We start from the raw sequence: 25,687 nt of genomic DNA, 5'->3' as shown, positions 1-25,687 counted from the left end.
TTTTCTAACCATGTTTTTGCACCATTGCGGCACCACGAAACAGTGGATGCGTGATTTTTTTGTTTCTGCCTACAGACTAAGATGTGGTCTACAGTATCATGGTGTTTTTATTTTGTTTCAATATAAAAATCATATGAATTCATGCTGATCCGTGCCTCAGATCCATGTTTTTGTGGTGCTGCAGCGCGGCAAAGTGTTGGATCCACGTTTTTTATAGTCCATTTTGTAGGCGTGCCCTCTAGGTGTGATTTGACACTGCATTTGTTGGAGTTATTTTTTAAAAAGTGGAGGATCCATGAGGATCCGTGTAGATCCGCCTTTTACCCAGACCCCTTAGCACTCATAAAAGGAACTATGTCAGAAGTTTCGCATCTTTGGGCTTATCCACGTTTACCTTTCCTCTGATTTTCCCATGCACGATCTGTGATTTAAAGCTCTTTGTCCCAGTGCTCTTTTCCTTTGCTCTGATTCAGCTTGAAAGAGCCGGTTTTCCGGGGGGGGGGGAGCCCCTCTGACATGGAGTGTCTGTCTGGAAAGAGTGGGGCAAAAGAAAAGTGCGGCTAAAGCCCTTTCTTATGTCTAAAATAGGACTACTATTTTTAGTGCTAAAAGTGGTACGGTATGTGTGTGATAATATCTATGTAATACAGTATTTCAGTTCATATTCCACCTGTACCCAAAGATGCAATGGAAAAATAGAGGCACCAGTGTCCAGTAAGGAATTTGTGGACCCTCCCTGGCTGGAGGCGGGAGTAACGGGAAGTCCCTCTGCATTCTGCTCAAAAAGGTTCACTTTCGCTTTTGCTCCGCTGTTTGCAGAGCAAAGCGAGGGGGGAAGGACGTCGAGTTTTGGGGGCGCTTTGAGGTAAGAAAATGATCTACTGCAAATGATTTATGAGTGGGCTCCTCTCTACAGCCCACTCATAGCATCGCTCTCTCTCTCTCTTAAACAAAACTTCACCCCCAGCTAGAGATCCCCGTTACCTTAACTATTTGCGTCTGATCTGTTGGGGAGCAAAATTCCCCTTTGCTTCTCTCCTCCCCTCACCTTTGGTCCCTCTGGGTAGAACAGGAGTCAGCAAACTTTTTCAGCAGGGGGCCAGTCCACTGTCCCTCAGACCTTGTGGGGGGCCGGACTATATTTAGGGGAGGGGAATGAACAAATTCCTATGCCCCACAAATAACCCAGAGATGCATTTTAAATAAAAGCACACATTCTATTCATGTAAAAACACGCCGATTCTCGGACCGTCCTCGGGCCGAATTTAGAAGGCGATTGGGCCGGATCTGGCCCCCAGGCCTTAGTTTGCCTACTCATGCCATAAAACAGGGGTCAGCAAACTTTTTTGGGGGGGGGCAATCCACTGTCCCTCTGACAGCGTAGTGACTTGCATTGTTCTGTAGTTGATCACTAGCCTCACACTTCCTTGTACAGTGGAAAATGGATGGTATTTTCTAACACTCAGTGGAACCCAGTGCTAATGCTAGGTAAAGGTAAAGGGACCCCTGACCATTAGGTCCAATTGTGACCGACTCTGGGGTTGCGGTGCTCATCTCGCTTTATTGGCCGAGGGAGCCGGCGTACAGCTTCCGGGTCATGTGGCCAGCATGACTAAGCCGCTTCTGGCAAACCAGAGCAGCGCACGGAAATGCCATTTACCTTCCCACCAAGGTGGTGCCTATTTATCTACTTGCACTTTGACGTGCTTTCAAACTGCTAGGTTGGCAGGAGCAGGGACCGAGCAACGGGAGCTCACCCCGTCACGGGGATTTGAACCGCTGACCTTCTGATCGGCAAATCCTAGGCTCTGTGGTTTAACCCACAGCGCCACCCGTGTCCCAAGTGCTAATGCTAGGGGGGAACAATTAGCATCCTTAGGGACCTTTTTTAAAAAAAAAAAAAATTATTGATTTTCATTAAATATACATTCATTATACAAATACATCTCACATATATCTTTGGCTCTGCCGAGCTTCAGACTTCCCTCCACCCCTTTGGTAAGTATCATCTGGTTAACCATATGCTGTTGGAGTTAATCTAACCCTGCCGGTGTCTTTAAGGTTTTGCAGTTGTCTCTTATATACACCAAATATTTGCTCCAACTTTCATAAAGCTTCTGTTCATCCTGATCTTGAATTTTTCCTGATAGTCTAGCCAGTTCCGCGTAATTCATCATTTTAACCTGCCATTCCATAATAGTTGGTATTACATTTGTTTTCCAATTCTGGGCCAACATAGTCCTTGCTGCCGTCGTGGCATACAGAAATAGGTTTTTATCTTTCTTTTTAATTTCCTTCCCTACCAATCCCAGTAGAAAGGCTTTGGGGTTTTTGGGAGAGGTGTACTTGAAAACCTTTTTAAGTTCATTGTAAATTAATTCCCAGAAGCCCTTCACTTTACCACACTTCCACCACATGTGGTAGAGGTCTCCTTAGGGACCTTATGGTAAAGAGCAGGCAAGAGCTGCAGCAGGTGGAGGAAAAAGTGAGTGTTGTTGGTTGCACAGTGGCCCTACCACTAGACAGAGAGAGGCAGGCAGCCCATGCAGATGGTTTTATGTGCCATAAAAAGATAGCACACAAAAAATGGCTAGGGAGGGATTGCACCAATCTCTTCCCTTGCTGTTTTCTCCCTTGGGTGCCCCAGGACATCTACTAGTGACACACCTTGACTTTGTATGGAGGGGAGTCCTCGTTGCAGCTCCCTTCAAGTGGCCAAGCACCTTGGGCCAGCCCTGGTATGCAACAGTTAATTCTTTCATGTTGATCTCACTGTGGAAAACATGTCCTGCAGACAAGTTTGATCCTGTAGTCAGGAGGTGCATATTGATGAGCACTGTGCCATAGTTTGCCCCAAGCCCTACATCTCCTTGTGCATCTCCTTCCCACCCACTCCCAATACTGCTGCTTAGAGACAATCAGGATGTCCCTTTGTAGAACAATGAACATGCTTCTCTATTATCTCAGGGGTTTCCACTAACCCCCCTCCCCACCCCACATGCCAATCATAGCTATGACTTCATTCATTGGCTAAGAGCTTCAGGAGGGCAGTGTTGCAGGCAGCTTTCTCCTGGGGGACCTGGAGGTGGGGGCACTTTGGCCTTCTTCAAGGGTCTCTTCATCTTTCAGATGGAAGAAACATAACAGTCCATTGGCTCCCTCCCCACCTCTTCTTGAGTGGCTGCACTCTGCACATGCTCAGACTCTTCTCTTCTGATCACCATAGCCTCAGCCCTGGTGCTCCCCTCTGGGATCTGAATACAGAAGGAGCACCAGGGAGTAAAGAGTGGCTGATGAATGGCTGAGAGGCATGTCAAGTGAGATTGGCTGCCAGAAATTGGGGTGGGGAGTATAGGGAGAGACATGGGCTGAGGGAAGATTGGTTAAACCTGGCATCAAATCTCACCTTCCTTCCATCTGTCATTTTAGCATCCCCTCATTCTTCTGCATTCAGAGAGGAGACAGAAAACAATGACAAACAAATATCCTTGTAAGAGCAATTGCTTAATAAAGTTGGGTAAATAGTATTATTTTAAATGGGAACAATATTTCATACAAATAAGTGGGGGCTACCATTTCCATTAAATCAAAGGAAAATAAAATACAGAGTTGTTGTACGTATGGTTCCCCTCTAGCCAAAAATTAATCTCTGTTTTCTGCAGTTGTAGTGAATCGCTGGGAAACCAATTCCCCCGCAAAGACTATTGTCATTAGCCATGACTGTCTGTGGCCTTGTCACAAACTCTCGGGAACCTGGTAAGTTATCTGCATACGGTTATTCAGCTAAGCGGGTGCAAAATGGCAACAAGTCACATACAGCTATAAATTTCCAATATATAGCTTTCTTGTTTATGGTATGTAATGGTGTAGGTTGGAGGGTCCTAAATAACTGGCTGGCCTGGCAGTGGGAGCCAAGATGACTGGAAAGGGTTTCTCCAAAGTGTACACAGGGCCAGACACTGAGCCTTCCTTGTTCTCTCCTTGCCCCAGTGCCCTTGAAGAGCATCTCTGTGGATGTATTGGTCCGAGGCTTTGTGGCTGACGTGGTGTCTGAGCTTCGCTACCACAATGAGGAGAAGTCCGCAGTGGAGGTGGTGTTTGTCTTCCCTCTGGATGATGAAGCCGCTGTGTATGCCTTTGAGGGCCTGATTGGTGGGACACGGATTGAGGCCCAGATCCGAGAGAAGAAACAGGTATGGAAGGTCTGAGGAGAATCAGGGCCTTTGGCATTGGGTGGCCAGTTTCAGAAGGGAGGCGGAGGCTTCCGTAGATAGGACTCTGTGCCTGCAAGCAGATTTTGTGTCAAGCTCATATGTTGTACTTAAAAGAAAGAGTGCCTAACAACATCCAGTTGCTGTAGTAAGGAGCCTGGCTTCCTGGCCTCTTCTGCTGCAGCTTGGTGTAATTTTAACCTAATGTATGAATTCTAAAGTCACAGTGTAGATACCACATTGCTTATAATTTACTTTCACAAGGTAAAGTTACAGAAGCATGGAAGCTTCGCTGGTAGGTAACCAATTGGTCGACAGCTGTTTTTAAAATGGAAATCCTTTCTTGGGACCACACCTGCTTGTGTCCCTGCCTTCCTCACTCCTGATGTTCTTCTCTTCCCTTCACCACCCAATGCAGGCAGAACAGGAATATGAGGATGCCTTGAGTGAAGGCCGGCAGGCTTTCCTGCTTGAAAGAGAAGAAAACACCAGTGACATTTTCACCTGCAGCCTGGGTAACCTCCCTCCCAATGGGGAGGCCATGCTGAAGCTCTCCTACGTCCAGGCCTTGGCTCCGGAGCCCGACGGGGCCATCCGCTTTGTCCTGCCCGCTGTCCTCAACCCCCGCTATGCACCTCAGGGTAAGCTCCTGCACCCCCAAACACACTAACTACCCCCACATACAAGCCTCTTGCAATGCTGTTTTGTTATACCTAAGCTCTGTGGATTTGGAGCAACAGAAGCATTAATGCATACTCATTTCATATGTACAACCTTTACAGAGATGAGCAAAATAGATTATTTACTCCCATCCTGCCAAATTGCCCAGGAAGGAGCTTTGAATTTGGTTTGTCCTATTTATCAGCTGACACAAATAAAATACTGAAAGAAACAGTTCCTAGATTCCTCTTTTCTGCTGGAAAGGCCCAGGAAGGTATTTTGTTACATTAACTCAATTGGAGAAGTGCCATAAGTGTGTTTGTTAGAAGTGGTGATGTAAGTGAAAGGAGGGTTGGTTGCATTTTTTGGCAAGGGTTTCTGGTAAGATGGAGGGGGGCTGAAGCCATGTGGACTGACATGAAGCAGCCTCTAGAAAGGACCCCGAGAGTAGGACTGATTTCTCTTTGAATTGGCGGCTGCAGCAATGGAAGGAGCAGGACCCTCTTGGGATGTGAGCGCTGGGATTTTCCTCCGTCCAGACTCAGGTTGTATATATGTGTAAATAAAACCACATATCATAAAGACACGACAGTCCCCACTGTGTCTCATTTCCAACAGGAAACTCAAACCCTGGGTAATGGCCTGGGGATTGGGGGTGGCGTGTTGTACATTACTGTTTCATGGTGCCTTCGCCTCCAACAGCTTAATTCTTCCTCCCACATTGGGTTGTGTTACAGTGTCTTACTCCTCATGAGAGCTTGCCCACTGTGTTCAATAACCATGGTGTGCTGGATAGCTTAGTTGGTTAGAGCGTGGTGCTGATAACGCCAAGGTTGCCGTTTCAGTCCCCATATGGAACAGCTGAGCATTCCTGCATTGCAGGGAGTTGGATGAGATGATTCTCATGGTATTCTACAATTCTGTGGTTCTATGACTCTCTCGCTCTCTCATGTACAGGTTCAGAAGGGGGCAATGTCACCAAGAGCATACCACGACTGCCCAAGGGGCAGCTTCCCTACACTCTCGGCCTCAGTGCCACCCTGGAGTCACCTTATGGCATCAACCGTGTGGAGTCCAAATGCACCCTTGAGCCTTTGCACTACAGGGCAGAAGACCGTACGATTGCCCAGGTACAATAGTGAAAGGAACAGCTTCTGAAAAGGGGTGTATTTGTCATTCTCCATTTGAAGTTGCACACACATCCCAAAATCTGTGCTTAGGTCTAATGGCCGACATAGACGTGCTATTTGCTTTCTTTTGTAAACAAATAACTGGAAAGGGGCCATGGCTTGGGAAGGGGAGCGTTTGACTCTTGCAACCACTACAGCCCTGTTTGGAATCTCCCTCCCCATGCTTGCAGTTTGTGAGAGGGGAGCTGTCCTTCCACTGTGAATAGCCACCAGCTATTATATTTATTATTATTTATTGAATTTATATACCACCCTATACACAGAGGTATATTGGCCTTGCTTGGCTGGTTGAACAAATAAGGTGAAGGGGGCAAGCTGGATCTTGGCTTTGGTGTAGGAGAGGAGAGTTTTAACTCTGTTGCCTCTACCAGAATCCCACTCCCATGCTGGGCATTACTGGTAACAAGGGCAGGTGGGAGCCACCCTCCCACTACGAATAGGCAGCCTAGGGGCAGGATTTCTATTGAGACCACTGTTTGTCTGTTTGTTTGTTTATATTTCACAGAATTTATATGCCACTTGATTGTAAAATTAAAATAAACACACACACTCAAAGCGGTTTGCAAAAGGGAAAGCAGTGATAAAATTACCACTTAAAGGTAAAGGTAAAGGTACCCCTGCCCGTACGGGCCAGTCTTGACAGACTCTGGGGTTGTGCGCCCATCTCACTTAAGAGGCCAGGGGCCAGCGCTGTCCGGAGACACTTCCGGGTCACGTGGCCAGCATGACAAAGCTGCATCTGGCGAGCCAGAGCCACACACGGAAACGCCGTTTACCTTCCCGCTGGTAAGCGGTCCCTATTTATCTACTTGCACCCGGAGGTGCTTTCGAACTGCTAGGTTGGCAGGCGCTGGGACCGAGCAGCGGGAACGCACTCCGCCGCAGGGATTCGAACCGCCGACCTTTCAATCGGCAAGTCCTAGGCGCTGAGGCTTTAACCCACAGCGCCACCTGTGTCCCTTATAAAAAATTACCACTTAGCAAAGTTTAAAAAACAGCTATTTAAAACATTCAGGAATAGTTAAAACCAGGGATTTAAAAATTGATTAAAACATATGTCAGTACTCTACATTCATGGATAGGCTTGCCTATGCAGAAATGTTTTCAACAGGTGTCCAAAAGCATATGGCGAAGGAGCCTGCCTGATGTCAATACATAGGGAGTTCCAAAGTGTGGATGGATGCTACCCCACTAAAAGATGGGCTATGGGGGGCGGGAAGGTTTTTAAAAATCTCTTGCTACCCTGCAGCTTGAATATGACTCTTCGTCACCTTTGGCTATTGGTTTACAAATAAAACCAGTCATGTAAAACCAAACAGTAGGGTTTGGTTTTGGCCTGAAATCCTTTCCTTTTAATCAGTAATAATGTGGATATGCTTACTCTAAGGGCACATTTTAATAATATCGACTAACTGTGAGCTATTGGGACCCAAGAGAGCTTCTCTCAGTATCTCAGGTTCTACATTTGGCAGGGGAGGTCCTGCAGTTGATCATTTATTTTGCTGCCTATTATTGAATCAAATGGCACAACCTAGAATTCTCTCATTTTGCACAGTTTTGGAATAAATGGCCAAATTCCATAGCAATGTTTTCGAAAGTGTTACACACATAAACATCTTTGGGAGGAATAGGAACAGAACTCCGCATTCAAACTCTGCTTTTCCTTCTAACACCCAAGGTCTCCTTGGCCGAAGGGCACCAGTTCGACCAAGACGTGGAGCTGCTGATATATTACGAGGACATTCACAAGCCCAGCACCCTCCTAGAGGCTGGGAAGCCTGGGGCTGCCCCAGGTGAGCAAAGCGCAAGGCAATGGAGGACATGGGGGCAGAAACACAAAGGGTACTGGGAGGTGAAAGGGTGCTGCCTTGGGTGAAAACGCCTAATGGATCTCCTTTCCTCCCGCATTGCACAGGCTCTCTGATGGGGGACCCAGCACTCCTGCTCACCCTGTACCCCAGTGTCCCTGCCCCCAAACCAGGCCAGAAGGCAACTGGAGAATTTCTCTTCTTGCTGGACCGCTCTGGAAGCATGGGTTCCTGGACCGATCGGAACCCTGATTCCCCAACGCGGATTCAGAGTGCCAAGGTACCCAAGGGGAAAACCTGTTTTGAAGAATAGGATGGAGTGGTAGAAGGGAGGGTAATTGAAGACTGCAGATGAATGGTTCCTTGAAGGAGGCTGGGCCCGTAATGTTGAAATAAATGCTAGAGGTTGGGCTGGGGCACCTAGGGTGATTCCTGCTTTTCTCTCCCCCCTCCCCAACCCCACATTTCAGGAAACCCTGATTTTCTTGCTGAAGAGTCTCCCTCTGGGATGTTACTTCAACATCTATGGATTTGGATCGACCCATGACTCATTCTACCCGTGAGTGTCAAAAGAGTGTCCAGTGTTGTCAGACTCATTACTTCTCTGCTCCTCCATTTGCTCCTATGCTGTATCACTGGCAACAGTTGACACAGGAATCTGAACACACTTCTTTATCTTCAGATGTTGCTGAACTACAGCTCCATAATCCCTGCCTCTTGGATCATTGCCTGCTAGGGCTGTCGGGACTTGTAGTTCATCAACATCTGGAAGGCCAAAGGTTCCTCACCCTTGCTTTTATAGGTCAATGAAATGGAAGGGTTTTTAAAAGTGTCAAGAGATTTTACCCAAGGAGTTAGAAGATCTGTCCAAGCTAGATGGGGTATTTTCACAAGCTAGCTTCCCAGCATCTCCTGCAAGGCACATTCTGGACCCCTAAACATTTCTCACCTCCTCTTCCCTATTTGTTCTGCTATTACCCTTTCCTCCTTGTTACCTGCACAGTAAACATAGGCTTTTTCTATCCTTGATGTGGCTTCGCGCATTCTGAGCACTGAATGATGAGAAGAGGAGAAGACTGGATGAGTTTTAGGGGAGCAATTAGACCATGTAACAAATAATAAAAGGGTGGTCCTAGTGGAAACGTGGAATGTTGTGGGAGGTTTACAAAATAGCCTGATGGGGAATTAGCTGAGCTTGGGAGGAAAATAGGTCCTTTACTTCCTTGACTCTCCGAAACTCTCTACAGGCAGAGTGTAGAATACACCCAGGAGACCATGTCAAAGTCCCTCCAACGGGTGAAGGAGCTGCAAGCTGATCTGGGGGGTACAGAGATTCTGCAGCCACTGAAGGCCATTTACAGCCAGCCGTGCCGGGAAGGATATCCTCGCCAGGTATCAAGAGTAGGGTTTTTAGTGACCTGCAAAGAGTGGTGGAACAAACATGAAGTTGGTGTTTTTTGTGAAGGTTTTAAGTTATGTGCATTGTGCTTTTTCTACATAACACCCTGATGTCCATGAGGATACAGAGCAGTCTAAATTTATTTTGAATAAATAGAAAAATGTACAACCCCATGGAAGATACTTGAGTTGAGACCTCTCTTTGGAAGTGGTAAGGAGAACAGTTATTGGAGCCAACTTCGTCTGTTTGCAGATGGACAATGAATGCAATCTTTGCCTGCAAACGGATATCAAAGAAGAGAGGCCCCCCACATGTCAATCACCTGCCATTTAAGTTAGCTTGCACGGTATGGAGGAATTAAAGAGTCATAGAATCATAGAATCATAGAGTTGGAAGAGACCACAAGGGCCATCGAGTCCAACCCCCTGCCAAGCAGGAAACACCATCAAAGCACTCCTGACATATGGTTGTCAAGCCTCTGCTTAAAGACCTCCAAAGAAGGAGACTCCACCACACTCCTTGGCAGCAAATTCCACTGTCGAACAGCTCTTACTGTCAGGAAGTTCTTCCTAATGTTTAGGTGGAATCTTTTTTCTTGTAGTTTGGAACCATTGCTCCGTGTCCGCTTCTCTGGAGCAGCAGAAAACAACCTTTCTCCCTCCTCTATGTGACATCCTTTTATATATTTGAACATGGCTATCATATCACCCCTTAACCTCCTCTTCTCCAGGCTAAACATGCCCAGCTCCCTTAGCCGTTCCTCATAAGGCATCGTTTCCAGGCCTTTGACCATTTTGGTTGCCCTCCTCTGGACATGTTCCAGTTTGTCAGTGTCCTTCTTGAACTGTGGTGCCCAGAACTGGACACAGTACTCCAGGTGAGGTCTGACCAGAGCAGAATACAGTGGCACTATTACTTCCCTTGATCTAGATGCTATACTCCTATTGATGCAGCCCAGAATTGCATTGGCTTTTTTAGCTGCCGCGTCACACTGTTGGCTCATGTCAAGTTTGTGGTCAACCAAGACTCCTAGATCCTTTTCACATGTACTGCTCTCAAGCCAGGTGTCACCCATCTTGTATTTGTGCCTCTCATTTTTTTTGCCCAAGTGCAATACTTTACATTTCTCCCTGTTAAAATTCATCTTGTTTGTTTTGGCCCAGTTCTCTAATCTGTCAAGGTCGTTTTGAAGTGTGATCCTGTCCTCTGGGGTGTTAGCCACCCCTCCCAGTTTGGTGTCATCTGCAAATTTGATCAAGATGCCCTTGAGTCCATCATCCAAGTCGTTGATAAAGATGTTGAATGAGACCATGCCCAAGACAGAACCCTGTGGCACCCCACTAGTCACTCTTCTCCAGGATGAAGAGGAACCATTGATGAGCACCCTTTGGGTTTGGTCAGTCAGCCAGTTACAAATTCACTGAGTGGTAGCATAGTCAAGACCGCATTATACCAGCTTCTTTACAAGAATATCATGGGGCACCTTGTCAAATGCCTTGCTGAGATCAAGGTAGGCTACATCCACTGCGTTCCCTTCATCTACCAGGCTTGTAATTCTGTCAAAAAATGAGATCAGGTTAGTCTGACATGACTTATTTTTCAGAAATCCATGCTGACTATTGGTGATCGCAGCATTCCTTTCTAGGTGCTCACAGACTGTTTGCTTAATGATCTGCTCCAGAATCTTCCCTGGTATTGATGTCAGACTGACTGGGCGGTAATTATTTGGGTCCTCTCTTTTCCCCTTTTTGAAAATAGGGACAACATTTGCCCTCCTCCAGTCTGCCGGGACTTCGCCTGTTCTCCAGGAATTTTCAAAGATGACTGCCAGTGGTTCTGCCAGTTCTTTTAATACTCTTGGATGCAGTTCATCTGGCCCTGGAGACTTGAATACATCTAAACTAGCCAAGTATTCTTGTACTATCTCCTTAGTTATTCTGGGCTGTGTTTCCTCTGCTGAATCATTTGCTCCAAATTCTTCAGGTCGGGCATTGTTTTCTTTATCGGAGAAGACTGAAGCAAAGAAGGCATTGAGGAGTTCAGCCCTTTCTGTGTCCCCTGTTTGCATTTCACCATCTTCTCCTCTGAGTGACCCCGCTGTTTCTTTGTTCTTCCTTTTGCTACGAACATACCCATAAAAGCCTTTTTTGTTGCTTTTAACCTGTCTAGCAAACCTGAGTTCATTCTGTGCTTTAGCTTTTCTGACTTTGTGTCTACACGTGCTGGCTATTTGTTTGAATTCCTCTTTGGTGGTTTCCCCCCTTTTCCATTTTTTTTTTCACAGCTTTTTTAAATCTTAACTCAGTTAAAAGTTCTTTAGATAGCCACCCTGGCTTCTTTAGGCACCTTCCATGTTTCCGTCTCATTGGTATTGCCTGAAGTTGTGCTTTTACTATCTCCCTCTTAACAAACTCCCAGCCATCATGAACTCCCTTTCCTTTTAGTATTACTGTCCATGGGATCTCACCCAGCACTTCCCTAAGTTTTATGAAGTCGGCTTTCTTAAAGTCAAGAAATTGAGTCCTAGTATGCTTGGCTGCTCCTTTCCGCTGTATAGTAAACTTCAGAAGAGCATGATCACTCGCGCCTAATGATCCTTCCACTTCTACCCCACTAACCAGGTCATCAACATTGGTTAGGACCAGATCTAAAATGGCTGTTCCTCTTGTTGCTTCTCCCACTTTCTGGACAATGAAGTTGTCTGCAAGGCCAGTGAGGAATCGGTTTGACCTTATGCTCTTGGCCGAGTTTGACATCCAACAAATATCCGGGTAATTGAAGTCCCCCATTACTACTATCTCCCTTCCTTTTGCATGCTTGGCCATCTGTTCCAGGAAGGCATCATCTATGTCCTCCGTTTGGCTTGGGGATCTATAGTAAACTCCCACAATGAGGTCACTTATTCTTCTCTCCCTTAATTTTGACCCAAATGCTCTCACTTTGGCTTTGAGGTTCTAAATCTTGGATCTCTTCACAGGTATACACATCCCTGACATATAACACCACTCCTCCTCCTTTCTTGTCTGGTCTGTTTCTCTGAAATAGATTGTATCCCTCCATTATTACATTCCAGTCGTGGGACTTATCCCACCAGGTTTCAGTGATGCCTATTACGTCATATTTAGTTTGCTGTACCAAGAGCTCAAGCTCATCTTGTTTATTTCCCATGCTTTGCGCATTAGTGTACAGACATTGAAGTCCATTAATCATTCCCCCATGTCTCTTATTTAAGGATTTTTTCCTCTCACCACTAGGTCTGCGTCTTCCACTCCCTCACACACTTTATACAATTGCACCACCACTAGGATAGGCATTTTCCCCGTTTATATGTGGGGTTTGAATGCAATTGGGGCCTGCAAATGGACTTCAAAGGGGAAATAGGATACGCTTTAATACCTCTCTGTTCTCCCTCCCTCTCTCTCTCTAGCTCTTTGTGTTCACGGATGGAGAGGTGTCTAATACAGATAAGGTCATTGCTGAAGTTCAACATCACAGCAGCTCCCACAGGTAAGGCAAGGGAGAGGGAAACCTTGATCTCACAGCTTTCTGCACCTGGCCTAGGTTCACCTCCTCTTTCCCTGACAGGTGCTTCTCCTTTGGCATTGGCGAAGGGGCCTCCACAGCCCTCATCAAAGGAATTGCCCGTGCAGCCGGAGGAAGTGCTGAATTCATCACAGGCAAGGAGCGCATGCAGGCCAAGGTGAGGCTCAGGAGCTCCACATTCCTCTTTTCCTGTTCTCCACCAGTTTCTCCTGAGCTGTGGGTAAACTGCCAGGTGCCCCCTGACAATCCATCATAGCATGGAATCCCAGCTCTCCCACGCAGCACAACCACTAAGTTTTGGAAAAGATCCATGAAACCTTAATACATAAGGACTGCACCCTTGGAATGATCATTTGGCTCACCCTTCTACACTTCTCCTGAACTGCATATGCAAACTTTGCATTGCTAGTAGTGCCCAATAGCTATACTTTCTTTATGGGACATTTTAAACCACTTCGCTGGAAAGAAACATTGGTTGCCTTCATGATTGCCTAGTTTATTGAGGATTCCTCCTCAGTTTATAGGGAGGTTAGATGACGTTGCATCAAGCAAGGGTTATTTCACACTTTCCGGTGCATTTTCCTGTTGCTTCCCATTCTGCAGAAAGTCTTATCTTTTGGGGAGGAAGCTTCAGTTGCACAATCTGAATCTTCCAGTGTCGTGTGGAATCCTACCTGGGAAGTAGCAAGTCTGGAAGTGCCTATATTTGCATGTTTCTGCTTGACAAAAAAAACCACACCTCAGTTTCTCATAGCACCCGTCATCTGCTTATGAATTTGAATCTTTTTTAGTGCCCCCATGTGGCACGGGGATGCGGGTGGTACTGTGGGTTAAACCACAGAGCCTAGGGCTTGCCGATCAGAAGGTCGGCGGTTCGAATCCCCGCGACGGGGTGAGCTCCCATTGCTCAGTTCCTGCTCCTGCCAACCTAGCAGTTCGAAAGCATGTAAAAGTGCAAGTAGATAAATAGGTACCGCTCCGGCGGGAAGGTAAACGGCATTTCCATGTGCTGCTCTGGTTCGCCAGAAGCGGCTTAGTCATGCTGGCCACATGACCCGGAAGCTGTACGCCGGCTCCCTCGGCCAATAAAGCGAGATGAGCGCCGCAACCCCAGAGTCGGTCACGACTGGACCTAATGGTCAGGGGTCCCTTTACCTATGTGGCACAGTCATTGTGTTGCTCAGAGACTGTCCAGCAGGCTTCTATTCTATGTTCAGTGGCTTTTGGAGAAACCAAGATGGCATCTTCACCAGCCCCTCTCCTGACTCCTTTGCAAGCACTGTTCACACAGTTTCAAAACAATCTCACATAGAAACTTATTTTTAAGCGATAGTTGAACAGGAACTTTGATATTCTCTTAATGTCATTGCAAAATTCTTGCTTTCCCATAGGCCCTGCAGTCTTTGAAGAAGGCCCTGCAGCCAGCCGTGACCAGGATCTCTCTGAGCTGGGACTTGCCTCCTGGTCTGAAGGCTGAGCTTGTGGGGTCAGGCCCACAGGTCATCTTCCAGGGGCAGCGCTGCCTCATTTATGCCCAGATCCATGGGCAGGACCAGGCAAGTAACCACCACCAAGACCTTAACCAATGAATAATCCCTCCCTCCTATCCTGAATACCAAAACTTGACTTTATTTGTGGTTTTTAATGTCAGAAGGTATTGTTCCGAAGGCTTCTTGCCCTTTCCCAGTTCTGATGCTTTCTCTTCTGCTCCAGTCTTCAGGCTCCAATGAAGGGACTGCTGTTCTTCAGTACCAGTTCCAAGACCAGACTTTCAAAGAAACAATGAAGTTCTCACTCCAGGTTCAGGAGACTGACAGGTAGTACTGTCACATTTTGTAAGTCTTCTCCCCCCCCCCAACCTTGGACAAACGTGATACGATTTATTTAATTACAGATAGCATTTGGAAGCCATCAAGTTATAATCCAGATTTGCCAATAGTCAAGGAAGATTGGATTTGGATGGCCTATATTAAGGGGTTGACATCATTCCAAGTGGTCCCTGCATTTATCTCCCCGCTGCCCCCTTTTTCCCATACTGCAGGCTTCCTGTTCACCGTCTGGCGGCTCAGACCCTCCTAAAGGAACTGGAGGGGGCCAGGGAGAAGGGAGAAGAAAAGCAGCGCCTGGCACTGGAGACAAGCCTGAGCTCTGGGGTGGTGTGCTCACATACGGCCTTTGTGGGAGTGAACATGGAGCTGGGCACAGCACTTCAAGGGCCCCTCAGCCGCCGAGACGTTCCACATGCATGTGAGTTCAAGGAGATGTGTTTGGCAATGACCATGGATTCCATGTTGTATTTAGTGTCACTGCATCTGCTCAGTACCTTCTAAAAAAGACTTTTGGGGAGACTTGGAGTTGGTTTTACTCAGCCTTCATTAAGATAATTTGGAGATATCCGGTATCCCACTCGTGTGTGTGTTTGTGTGTGTTTCAAATTTGTTTCTGTCTAAATCTTAGCTTACTTCTAAAACATTCCAGCTTGAACTTTCAGATCCAATTGGCATATTTTTGGCTCTTTTAGGAAAGTTCCATCACTTGGTGTCCTCTAAATATTAGAGTTACAAGCTAATGAAGCAATATTAGCTATTCCATTAGGGAAGTACACCTGCCTGATTAATTGTGGATTCTGGCAGCCTTTACACTGAAAAGAAATAGTTACGGCAAAATATTTCATAAAAGATCATTAGAAAAAGCTAATATGCTTCAAAATATCAAACAATATTTAAATAATAATATACATACAGAAGTGAATAGTGGAAGTTGAATGAGCATAAGAACATTTCAAATGGTTATCAAGAATTCTAAGGAGCCAGAACTCACCTTTTATTTAAAAAATAATTCATCCATAGAGTATCTTTCTGAGTTCTTCCAATGGAGAAGAGAAGAAGCAGTGATGATATGATGAGCTGAACTTTAATCCTAAGGCATCAAAAGTCTCCTTAAAATATTTTCCTCAGCTGTGCTCAAACAATTACGTATAACTTTAAATTCATTAGCTTTGCTAATAATATGTAACTTGAAAAGGTTTTTGATAAGTACTCCTTAGCAATGGTGTTACTTAGGAAAAAACTGAGCTAAGAGTTCAGTGTTGAAAACTACCAGGTGTCTTGAGGTGAGAAGTTACCTATATCAAGCTATATCAAGAGTGAATATAACTCACATTTTCATTCTGTCTCAGTAGGTCTTCTAGATATTCTAGGTCTTAGGCAACAATCCATTCATGAAGCAAAGTTTAATAACAAAGTGTTAAGACCGCAAGAACTGACAAGTTTTGTTTAACCTAGGTAAAATAATGCTTTAAGTGCTAGAGCAGAGTGATATGTGGTCACAATATCAATGTATTTCCCTCATATCAATGAGTTTCAATGTCACAACCCAAGAAAGCCAAGATGGTGCTTGGAGAAGGGTTTTCTATTATTTGTGCCCTTAAAGTTTAGCATCTTGAGCAGGAGGAGGAGGGAGTAATAATCTTGGTCCAGGATGTGGCTTGTGCTTCCTTGAGATGGCTTGGCCCTAATTTATGTGAAGGAAGCCATTGAGAAGACTTCTCAGGGAACTTCCTTCAGCCCTGCTGATGTGTTTATCAGCCACTTAAAACTCTCTTCCCTTCTAAATCTCTCTCTCTCCCCATCTCTCCCTCCCTCTGAATGTTGTTGGCCTACAACTTGAAAATGTGACGATTGCTGACTGAGGCAGATGGATGCTGGAGTCAAACAAAGTGGGAAAGCCACTTGCTCCCTGGCCGAGAAAGGACTACAGTATTTTTTAAACAATGGAGGTCCAGCCTTGGCTGCGGGTACTGCAGTCCGAATGGGGAGCAGATAGCAAGGCGGCCATAGGAGCCAACTCCTAGGGGCTTTGGGGGATTCACCCTGCCCCAATAAAATATTTGAAGGGTCTGGACCCCTGCAAAGTTGATGGGCATTGCCATTCAAATTGTTTGTGTGCGCCATGTCATATGATCGATTATGCGGGGTTGGGCTTACCTGGGCCCCCCATATATTTTATTCAAGTTGGCACCCCTGAAGGCGGCAGTTCTTTTGCTGTAGAGTCAATGGCTGCATACACGCCATTTGTCTAAAGCACATTTCCCTCCAAAGAATCCTGGGACCTGTAGCTTGTTCAAAATCTCATTAGATTTGTGTGTTTTTTCCTCCTTGGTCTAGTACAAGCTAGAATGGCATTGTGCTATGCACAATCTGCATCTCTAGGCTCATCATTTTCACCAATGCCGACGGTGGGTTGCAGCCCGCTGGATTTCTGCTCTCCTGCTCATGGTAGAATGGCATTGTCCGATGCACAACCTGCATTTTCACCAAGGCCGACGGCGTATGGCAGCTCGATGGTTTCCTGCTCTCCTCCTCCCACGCAACGTTCTCCCTTGGCTAAGTACTTAGGTAATAAAAACACTGCCACCATCTCAACTCTGTTCATGTTCTGCATAGAAGAGTTAAAACACTGAATGCATTCATTTTGTACATAGGCCTTATCTGCAATACTTGTTCCCTTAACTTTTAATCATCTCGGTTAATTTGAGACATGGCTTGGCCCTAATCTCTGTGAAAGGGAGCCATTTAGAGGACAATTCTAAACTTTTATAAACTACATAAAAACCTCTTCCCTTCAAAATCAGCCTCTCTGGCTCTCCAGATGTTGTTGGGCTACAACTTGTACATGTGACCATTGCTGACTGGGGCAGATGGAAGTTGGAGTCAAATCAATTGGGAAAGCCACTTAAAAGGACTACGGTCCTTAAAAAACATGGAGGTCCAGCCTAGGCTTTGAGAGCAGCAGTCCTAGGCAGGCATAGAATAGGGAGAAGACAACAGGGCGGCAGCTCTTTGCTATAGAGTCAATGGCTGCATAAACACCACATATCGAAAGCACATTTGCCACCAAAGAATCCTGGGACCTATACCTTATTCAAAATCACAATAGATTTCTGTGTCTTTTCCCCCTTGATCTAGCTGGTCTATTGCAGGGCAAACGAGCTGCGAAAATGAAGTCTGGCTCCCTGATGCTGTCATCACCTCCTCCTCCCATTCAAAATTCTTACTCTGCTAAGTCCTCAGGTAACAAAAACACGGCCACCACCTTGAATCTGTTCGTGTTCTGCATAGAAGAGTTAAAACACTGAATGCATTCATTTTGTATATAGATCTTACTTACAATAAGTCTGTAACTGAAATAATGTGAATGGGATATTGAATTGCAGGCTTGGCTTGAGTTGCACTTGTCTTTTTTTAAATAAAAAATAATAATATCACCAGTCAACAGTATATCAAAACAAATAACATACATAAAAGAAAACATGCATAAAAGAAAACATGCATAAAAGAAAACATAAGAAATTCCTTCCACCTATTACGATTTCCAATCTCTCCATCATGGGTTCTAAGTTTTCTTTATCAACTGCATATTATTTATTACCTAACTTCAGTTTACCCAAAATATCTATGATTTGTAGTCATTCAAAACATGCCAAAGATTTCATATGATTACAATGTTATTTGTCCCATTCTCTACTGAATTGGGAAAAATGACAAGGAGAATTCGGAATCAATCTGAGTTGCATTTGTCAGTTCTTCTGACTGGGAGATGGAGGCAGAAAGGGAGGTTGACTGAGGGGGAAATAGTAGAGACCAAAGTGGGCATGGATCCTAGGCAAGTCCCTCCCCCAATTATGTAGTGTTATTCAACCCCTTCTGTATTTCCAATCGGGTACCAGCAATTCAACTTTCAGTGTGCGTGGTATTGGTTTTTGGACCCTGTGAGGTCTAGAAACTTGCACTTCAAAACAGAACTTTAAACCTCTTGAATGTGCCATGTCAGTACTGGTGCTCACTTGAAAACCAGGGAACAGGACTATGTTGCTGACCCCATCCTCAGATGCCAATGCTGTTTAGCATGGACGTCTATAAACACAATATTTAAGCTGCTGCTTCTGCCTGGGCTCAGGGCCATCTTAAGCATATGTGGCGCCGGGGTGCAAAGATCCGCCCAGCGCCCCCAAAGTTGTTGACTTTTTTTTGGAAAATCTCTCTCTAGCAAACTTGTTGGTCATAAAACATTGATCAATGTGGAAAATGAATCAACCCACTAAAAGTCAATGTATATCAAACATTTTCTCAATTGGAGCCACGGTTAGTTTGCTTTTATCTCATTAACACATACTGTATGCTTCAAATACCAGTTAAGAGATTTTGGCTCAGTCAGCGTAAATGTCTGTTCCGGTGCAGTACAACCTCACCCACCATGTATGGTGAATTTATGAAGGAGGCTTTGCTGCCAGGAGTGGGATACCAAGTGAACTACAAGCCCATTGCCTTAATTACTGTCCTGTGTAAATCGACAGGGATAAGCTTGTCCTACAAGCACTTTTCTCAGTAACCTTGAGCTTTAAGTTTGATGGGCACACTGTGAGGCTGAGAAGCATCGGCTGGTGCAGAGTGCCGCATCCTGATGGAAACTAGACATAACGATAACATAATGTACAGCAACTGCACTGGTTCCTGCAAGTAAACCAGGCCCAAGTATTTAACCCATCAAGCCCTTAGAATATATGAACTGCACCTCTGTGTCAGACCAAAGTTCCAGCATTTTCCCTTGTGCAAAACTGGCAAGCAGAGTTTAAATTGCAACCACTCCCCCTTTTCCTTTGTTTCCTTGTGTCAGTTATTCAGGGCAGATTCCATTCAGCTGACACAACCACTGTACTTTTCCATGTGTAAGACGAGTATTTTTTACATGCAACTAATGTTTTAAAATTGGGGTCATCTTATGCACGGGTAGTGCAGAGGGGGGGACGGGTGATTGGTGGCTGCAGCAAGGTTTTTATTTGATTCACTGTTGCTGCGGCAATTGGGCGGGCGACAGGTGGCTGGTGGCGGGTGGTCAGATGTTTGGTGTCTTCTCCATTGCGTGTGATAGGAAGTGTTCAGGCAGGTGAGTGATTTTCAGCATCCCCCTCTCCAGAAAAACTCAACAAGTCTTCCCCCATTTTTTTAATTTTTAGTCCCCCAAAATAGGGGGTGTCTTATACACACAAAAATAAGGTATATAGCTAGCTAATTCCTACATGGATTTGGGTCTTTATTGTTGTTTTTAAGGTACTGGGGGGAGGAATACTTTGGAAGAACTCACTACAGGAACTGACAAAATTTCAGAATCAAAAATATGAAAATACAGGAAGGGGGGACTCTGTGACCTGATGGAAGATCTTGGGTTTCAACCCCCATCAGCCCCAGATAACATGCCTAAAGGACAGGGGAGCTGTAGTCTTTATGGTTTTCTGGTTCAGCAATTTTATTTTTTAAAAAAAAATATTATAATCCACACAGTCATAAGATATATGAAGGCAGCTTACAACATAATAATTATAATAAAATCAGTGTTTAAAATATCCATAAACCATAACAAAAAACACCAATAAAACTTCCTTCAATACTGGTTTGTTTAAACAAAGCGATTCATATGTGAAGACTTGTCTGAACAGTACAGTTAACAGAAGATATCTAAAAAGGCGGCTGGGATAGTCCCTTCCAAACTGGGAGGGAGTCCTGTGGGGCAAAGCATGCAACGCTGAAGGCCCAGTCTCTACAGAAGTCCAACCAAACCTCGGGGGCATGGGGAGCCACCAGAAATGCCTCTTCAGAGGATCTCGGTGATCAAGGTAGAGCATAAGGTAGAGCATATTAGGAAGTACCACTCTTTGTATCATCATGCCTGCCTAGCGAGAGCTTTGGAAAATCTAGCTAATAGTGTAGATGGGAGAGTTCTGAATGTGGTGTGGAGGCTGCTAGCTGTCTTAATTTATCTTATTTTTATTGCCCCTTGCAGAGCCCACTCCCAAGGAGAAGGAGTCGCCTCTCTTGAGCTTGGTGTCTCTGCAAAATGCTAATGGCTCTTGGCCACTTGATTCTGGTCTGGCCACCATCCTAGGCCTGAGTGAGGCTGAGATCTCAAGCAAATCACCTGCCCAGGTAAGGTCTGTGGCAGGATCAGTAGCATTGTCCATTGTAATAAAAGTTCTGTTAAAGCGATTGTTGGAAGCAATTAATTAAAAATCTCTCCTGCATCGGAGTTCCTTCTGTGAGTATTTTCCCACTATGGCCATGTTTTATGCTTTCAACGAGAGAGAGAGAGAGAGAGAGAGAGAGAGAGAGAAAGAAAGAAAGAAAGAAAGAAAGAGAAAGAAAGTAGATCTGCAAAAGCAGATGGTTCATCTGATTCATGGGTTTATTTCCCAAATTGTGGCTAAACTGTAACCAGGTACTGAAAGGTCACACTCAGCCATTGTTTTGTTTTTCTTTAAGAACTGTCAGATGTAATTTATGTACAGAGCCAGTGAGGGAGCAGGGCTCAGTGCATGTCTGTCTTTTGACTCCTGCTCCATATTGCCAGGTGACCCCAGATGCATGGGCGACTGTGCTGGCCCTTCTTTGGCTCCACTCCAGGGCCACAGACCAGAGGGATGAATGGGAATTACTGGAAACTAAAGCTCTCAGCTGGCTCCAGGCAACTGCAGGTGAAAAACTTGTTTGTTTGCTTAATGTATTTATGCCCTTTTTTTCTCCCAGACTGGGATAGAAGGTTGCTTATATTTCAAAACACTTTAAAACACCGAGCAGTAAAACAAAAATAATGAAAATGCATTAAAAATGCCTTTGAAACCATCATGGAAGTTCAGCTTGTCCTAACCAGCCCATTATTCCACATCACCTAACGGTCAGGGGTCCCTTTACCTTTACTCCACTCTTCAGTGAAGAGTGACTGTATATAAGTCACTCTTCAGTGCGACTTAAATACAGTCAGCTAAAGTGAGACAGTGCTTACCTGCAGGCTTGCAATCTTAAAACATCAACACAAGGGGGAAAGGGCCAGGGAGAGAAAAAGAGAAGAATCAAACTGGCACCATTTCCTAAACTGTTGTTCTGATAATGACCAGCTCGCACCGTTTAGGGGTCGAACATGCCTGATGGAGCAGGGCTTTCGGCATAGCTGATAAGAGTGAACTCTGCTTCCCAGCTCTCCTGGAGGCAGAAAGTTTTAGGCAGCTGGATGCCAGTAAGCTGAGGAAGAATGAAGGAGTGAAGACAGAGGCTGAAGTTTGAAGATGAGTCTCCAACAGGAGTCTAAACTATGCTGTATTTCATTTGAGGTGCTGGGGTTTTTCCACCCCTACTTGATCTCAGACCAATCCACTTTCCCATCAATTTACAGTGTACATTAAAAAAATAAAATAATCCTGGCTCACCACAAGGGTTCCAGTCTGTTAAACTGGGAGGCGGAACTGTCTCCAGGTCCTGCATTAGAGATTTCTTCAGATTTTGGCTGGGGAAGATGGTGATTCCTCTATCATTCCAACTTGGAGAGCATAGAATGAGGATGACTTGCAGGGCGAAGAGCACACCTGCTTGGATATTGCCTATCCAATTCAGAAGGCAGCGCTTCCTGCTTGCAATCACTATGAGGAACATTTGTGCTTTGAAATAAGAGCAGTCCCCTCCCCGCAAAATTCATTTCTGCGCCATCCAGTGGTCTCTGATTGCCTTTCTGCCATTCAGTTAATTACACTTCAAAATGTTGCCCCTTTGTGTGCATTTGTGATTGGTTTCCCCTTCCAGGCCTTTGAAAAAAATGTGTTTGAGCACACTCAGACTTCGCTTTAAAAAATGAGGAAAAGATGGAATGAACAGCAGCCTTCTGTCTTCCTCCCATCGCACATAGATGGCGTGATCAGTTATTGGCCCTGGAAAAAGAGTTGGGTGCAGGCTGAAAAGTGATATTTGGTGCTGGTAGATCCTAACTCTGCCTCTTTGTTTTTCTGCAGGGCCCCAGCTGGCTCAGTGCGTGAAGGCTGGCAATGAGATGCTAGGCAGCAGCGTGAGCCCAGAGGCTTTTGGGATCTGAGTTTGGCTCTGTATCCTTGTGCTTCTTAAAACAGGAGTTTCTGCTGCACTCTTCTTCTCCTGCCAAAGTATAGCTGGCTGCCATCTCATAAGGCTCTTGTCAGTCCCTGAGCTGTTCAGTTCCTTCTGATTCCTCCATGTCTTCACTGCAAGAAGTGCTGGAGTTTCCTCTCATATGGAGATGCCTTACATTGGTCTGCTGTGCTTTAAGCCAGCACTCTGTGCTAGTGAGGGTACAAAAAAAAACCTGAAAGGAATTACAAACTGCAAAATAAACAACCATTCAGTACTTAAATGAAATTTTATTACAAACCAGGCTTGACCACATTTCTGCTTTAACCTGAAACCCAAATCACTACCTAAATTTTGAACACAATGTGTTCTCTATACTGTTTGTTCCAGCAGATTAAAACAATAGTTTATAATCTACCTACATCCAAATGCATGCTGTCAGCAGAAAAGGGGAGCAAATAGTTTGAGAGTTAATACTGGACAGGTGGGTTCTGAATATGTCTTTTAGTGGAAAGCCACATTTCTCTTCAGGGTTCCAGACCTTTAAAAGCTCAGATGGATAAAAGCCTTTACAGCTCTGCAGTTCCAGTCTATGCACTCTGCCAAAGCTGAAGGATGCTATCACCCGATTCCTTATGAAGAGTTTGCCAATTTGCCTGAAGATTTATCCTACTGCCTACTTGTTTGTCCAATCTACAAGGACTTAAGAGCAGTCTTGTTCAAAGATTTAAAACTCTCAGTTGAGAGATCTGTTGGGTATCCCATTAACTATTTTTTAGGGGACAGGTGCCCCTACACCTTTGAAAAAAGTGGACTGTTTGGCCTTGAGAGCAGCAATCCTAAGAAGAAAAGTTTGTGCAGATGGCTGACACCATAATCATGTATTTTATATTATTTTATATAATTTTTATTTTTCACTTAATAATATACATTCACATCATTATTATCCACTTTACCTCCCTGGCTCTTTAGACTCTATAGACTTTTTCCCCTCCTGCCTCATGGCTTTCAAAATTAACCTTTGTATCATTGCATTTTGTACGTTTTCCAATTCTAATTACTCATCACAAAATAGCTCAAAATTTAAATAAATATAGAAAGGTAGAAAATTTCTCATTATAAGTCTTCAGACACCCCTGCTAGTGATGTTAATTGAATACAATAATCTTTCATATCATATAAATTTCATATATATCATATATATATATATATATCATATAAATTTACTCCAGTCCTTTTGGAATACTTGATCATGTATTCTCATTGTTCCTCTCTTAAGTTTGCATTTCAGCATCATGACAGAGATGGTACAAATCACAAACGGAGTAAAGGAAAAAACTGAAAGTGTCTTTAGCCATGACCTTTAAAAACAAGTGCAAAACAGGAAATGTATGCCTTGCGGGCAAGCTGACAGGTAGACCATAACAGGTTTCTGGTTGGTCTGACCTAGGTTTGACCTATCTTTGCAGCTTTATGGTTTATATCTGTGTAATTGGGGATCAGGTTTCAGCCTCTGATTGCCTTCTCTGATTGCTTGCTATATTCTGCTGGAGCAAGAAATAAAACTGCTTTTAAGAGAATTCTTGGGTGTCACTTGGTTCAATTTTGAATAAATATATATATGAAATGGATTACAGAGTTGGAGGTTGTGTGTATATATATACGGCACATTATTTTAAATATTATAGTCACATCTTTTAAAAAGTAGTTAGCCTTGCCCAGCAATCAAAATAGCTTGGCCACCAACACTGCCTACATGCTCAAATGATAATCTCAAGAATGGTAGGACTAGGAAAACACTAGCCACGTATTTCTCTGCTAGACCCATATTAAATTTGGTTTCCTGGGAATCACATAAAATAGATGGCCAGTGGGGTCATCAAGTGTTCCAACAGTGTTTATGAAAATGTTATAAGAATTTTAAGGTCTTATAAATATAAAATAGATGTTCATAAATGTACCAAGCAAGCACATACATAAATGTATAGACCACATGTCTTGAGACTCACAGACAATGTCCTGAAAACATTTGTCTCTTCCAAATTGACCTCAAATATTTCTCTGCAAGGTCAAAGGAAATGGGGAGCCTCTCCATTGTCTCTTTGCTCACAAATCCTGTCTCAAGGGCACAGTTAAGATATGAATAGGATGAGCCTGTGACCTGTGAGCTGGATTCAGTAACTGAGTACAGTAGTTATCATAACCTGGCAGACAGGATAAAAACAACGCACTCAGATTTCTGTTGTAGTCCTCCCCTTCTCTGATGTACGCATGATGTATTGGGGGGTGGTCTTGGGCTACACCCCTTCTGTGATGTATGTATGTATGTTTCTGGGGGTGGTCTTGACTCTCGGACTCCAGGGCGGGCAATTCAAAAGTCTATATAAGGGCTTAGAAAAACCACCCTGCCACATTGCACGATTACAACTGCAGAGAAGAATTTTGCACCAGGTTCCCAGCCATGGCATAAAATCCATCTAGGTGCATGTCAGAAGGTTGGCTATCACTTGAAGCCCTGGACGGTTCCTGATGTACTTCCTCCACTACCCTTGGGGTGCCGGTTATTAATCCGTGGACCCTGGTGTCATTTGCTAAGGCAATTGGGGGGGGGGGGTCTTCATCGAAGACAATTAGATCTGTCTCTGTTTGTCTGTGTGTCGCATTTCGCTTGGGAGGAGCGTCACTTGGAAATGGCTGATTGGGTTCCAGCCGGGGTAATGGATGGTGAATTTTGAGATCAAACAAGGGGCTACTGGAGTATCCTGTCTTTGACTTATCTAGATTGGGCTGGCATTCTTTATGTAACTGGCCTTTTTGCTCTAAAGTTTTCCTCTCCAAGGGAGTGTTACAGCTGGGTGCATCACGCATATCCATCCTTAACAGCCCTGCCGAATGAACCAAAGTGGGGCATTGATTGCCTGGGGCATTGATTGCCTGGGGTCAGTCTGGCAAT

General features: G+C 44.7%; 1 protein-coding gene across 1 annotated transcript; it reads left to right on the top strand.

The window, feature by feature from the left end:
- Positions 1 to 725: 725 nt before the first annotated feature.
- LOC307201438 (von Willebrand factor A domain-containing protein 5A-like) lies at positions 726 to 24,314 on the top strand. Its single transcript, XM_079950653.1, has 19 exons — positions 726 to 865; positions 3,663 to 3,756; positions 3,991 to 4,193; positions 4,630 to 4,852; positions 5,829 to 6,001; positions 7,740 to 7,854; positions 7,977 to 8,149; positions 8,340 to 8,428; positions 9,117 to 9,261; positions 12,696 to 12,775; positions 12,854 to 12,968; positions 14,203 to 14,367; positions 14,525 to 14,628; positions 14,853 to 15,058; positions 16,978 to 17,208; positions 17,779 to 17,883; positions 20,651 to 20,793; positions 21,215 to 21,338; positions 22,644 to 24,314. Exons 2-19 carry the CDS (start codon positions 3,717 to 3,719, stop codon positions 22,721 to 22,723), a joined length of 2,514 nt encoding a protein of 837 aa, XP_079806779.1. The 5' UTR covers positions 726 to 865; positions 3,663 to 3,716; the 3' UTR covers positions 22,724 to 24,314.
- Positions 24,315 to 25,687: the final 1,373 nt, after the last annotated feature.

Source organism: Podarcis cretensis, assembly GCF_951804945.1.
Source record: "Podarcis cretensis genome assembly, chromosome: 13".
NCBI lineage: Eukaryota > Metazoa > Chordata > Lepidosauria > Squamata > Lacertidae > Podarcis > Podarcis cretensis.
The sequence above is the reverse complement of the archived record's forward strand: the minus strand, read 5'-3'. Positions and strand labels throughout refer to the sequence as shown.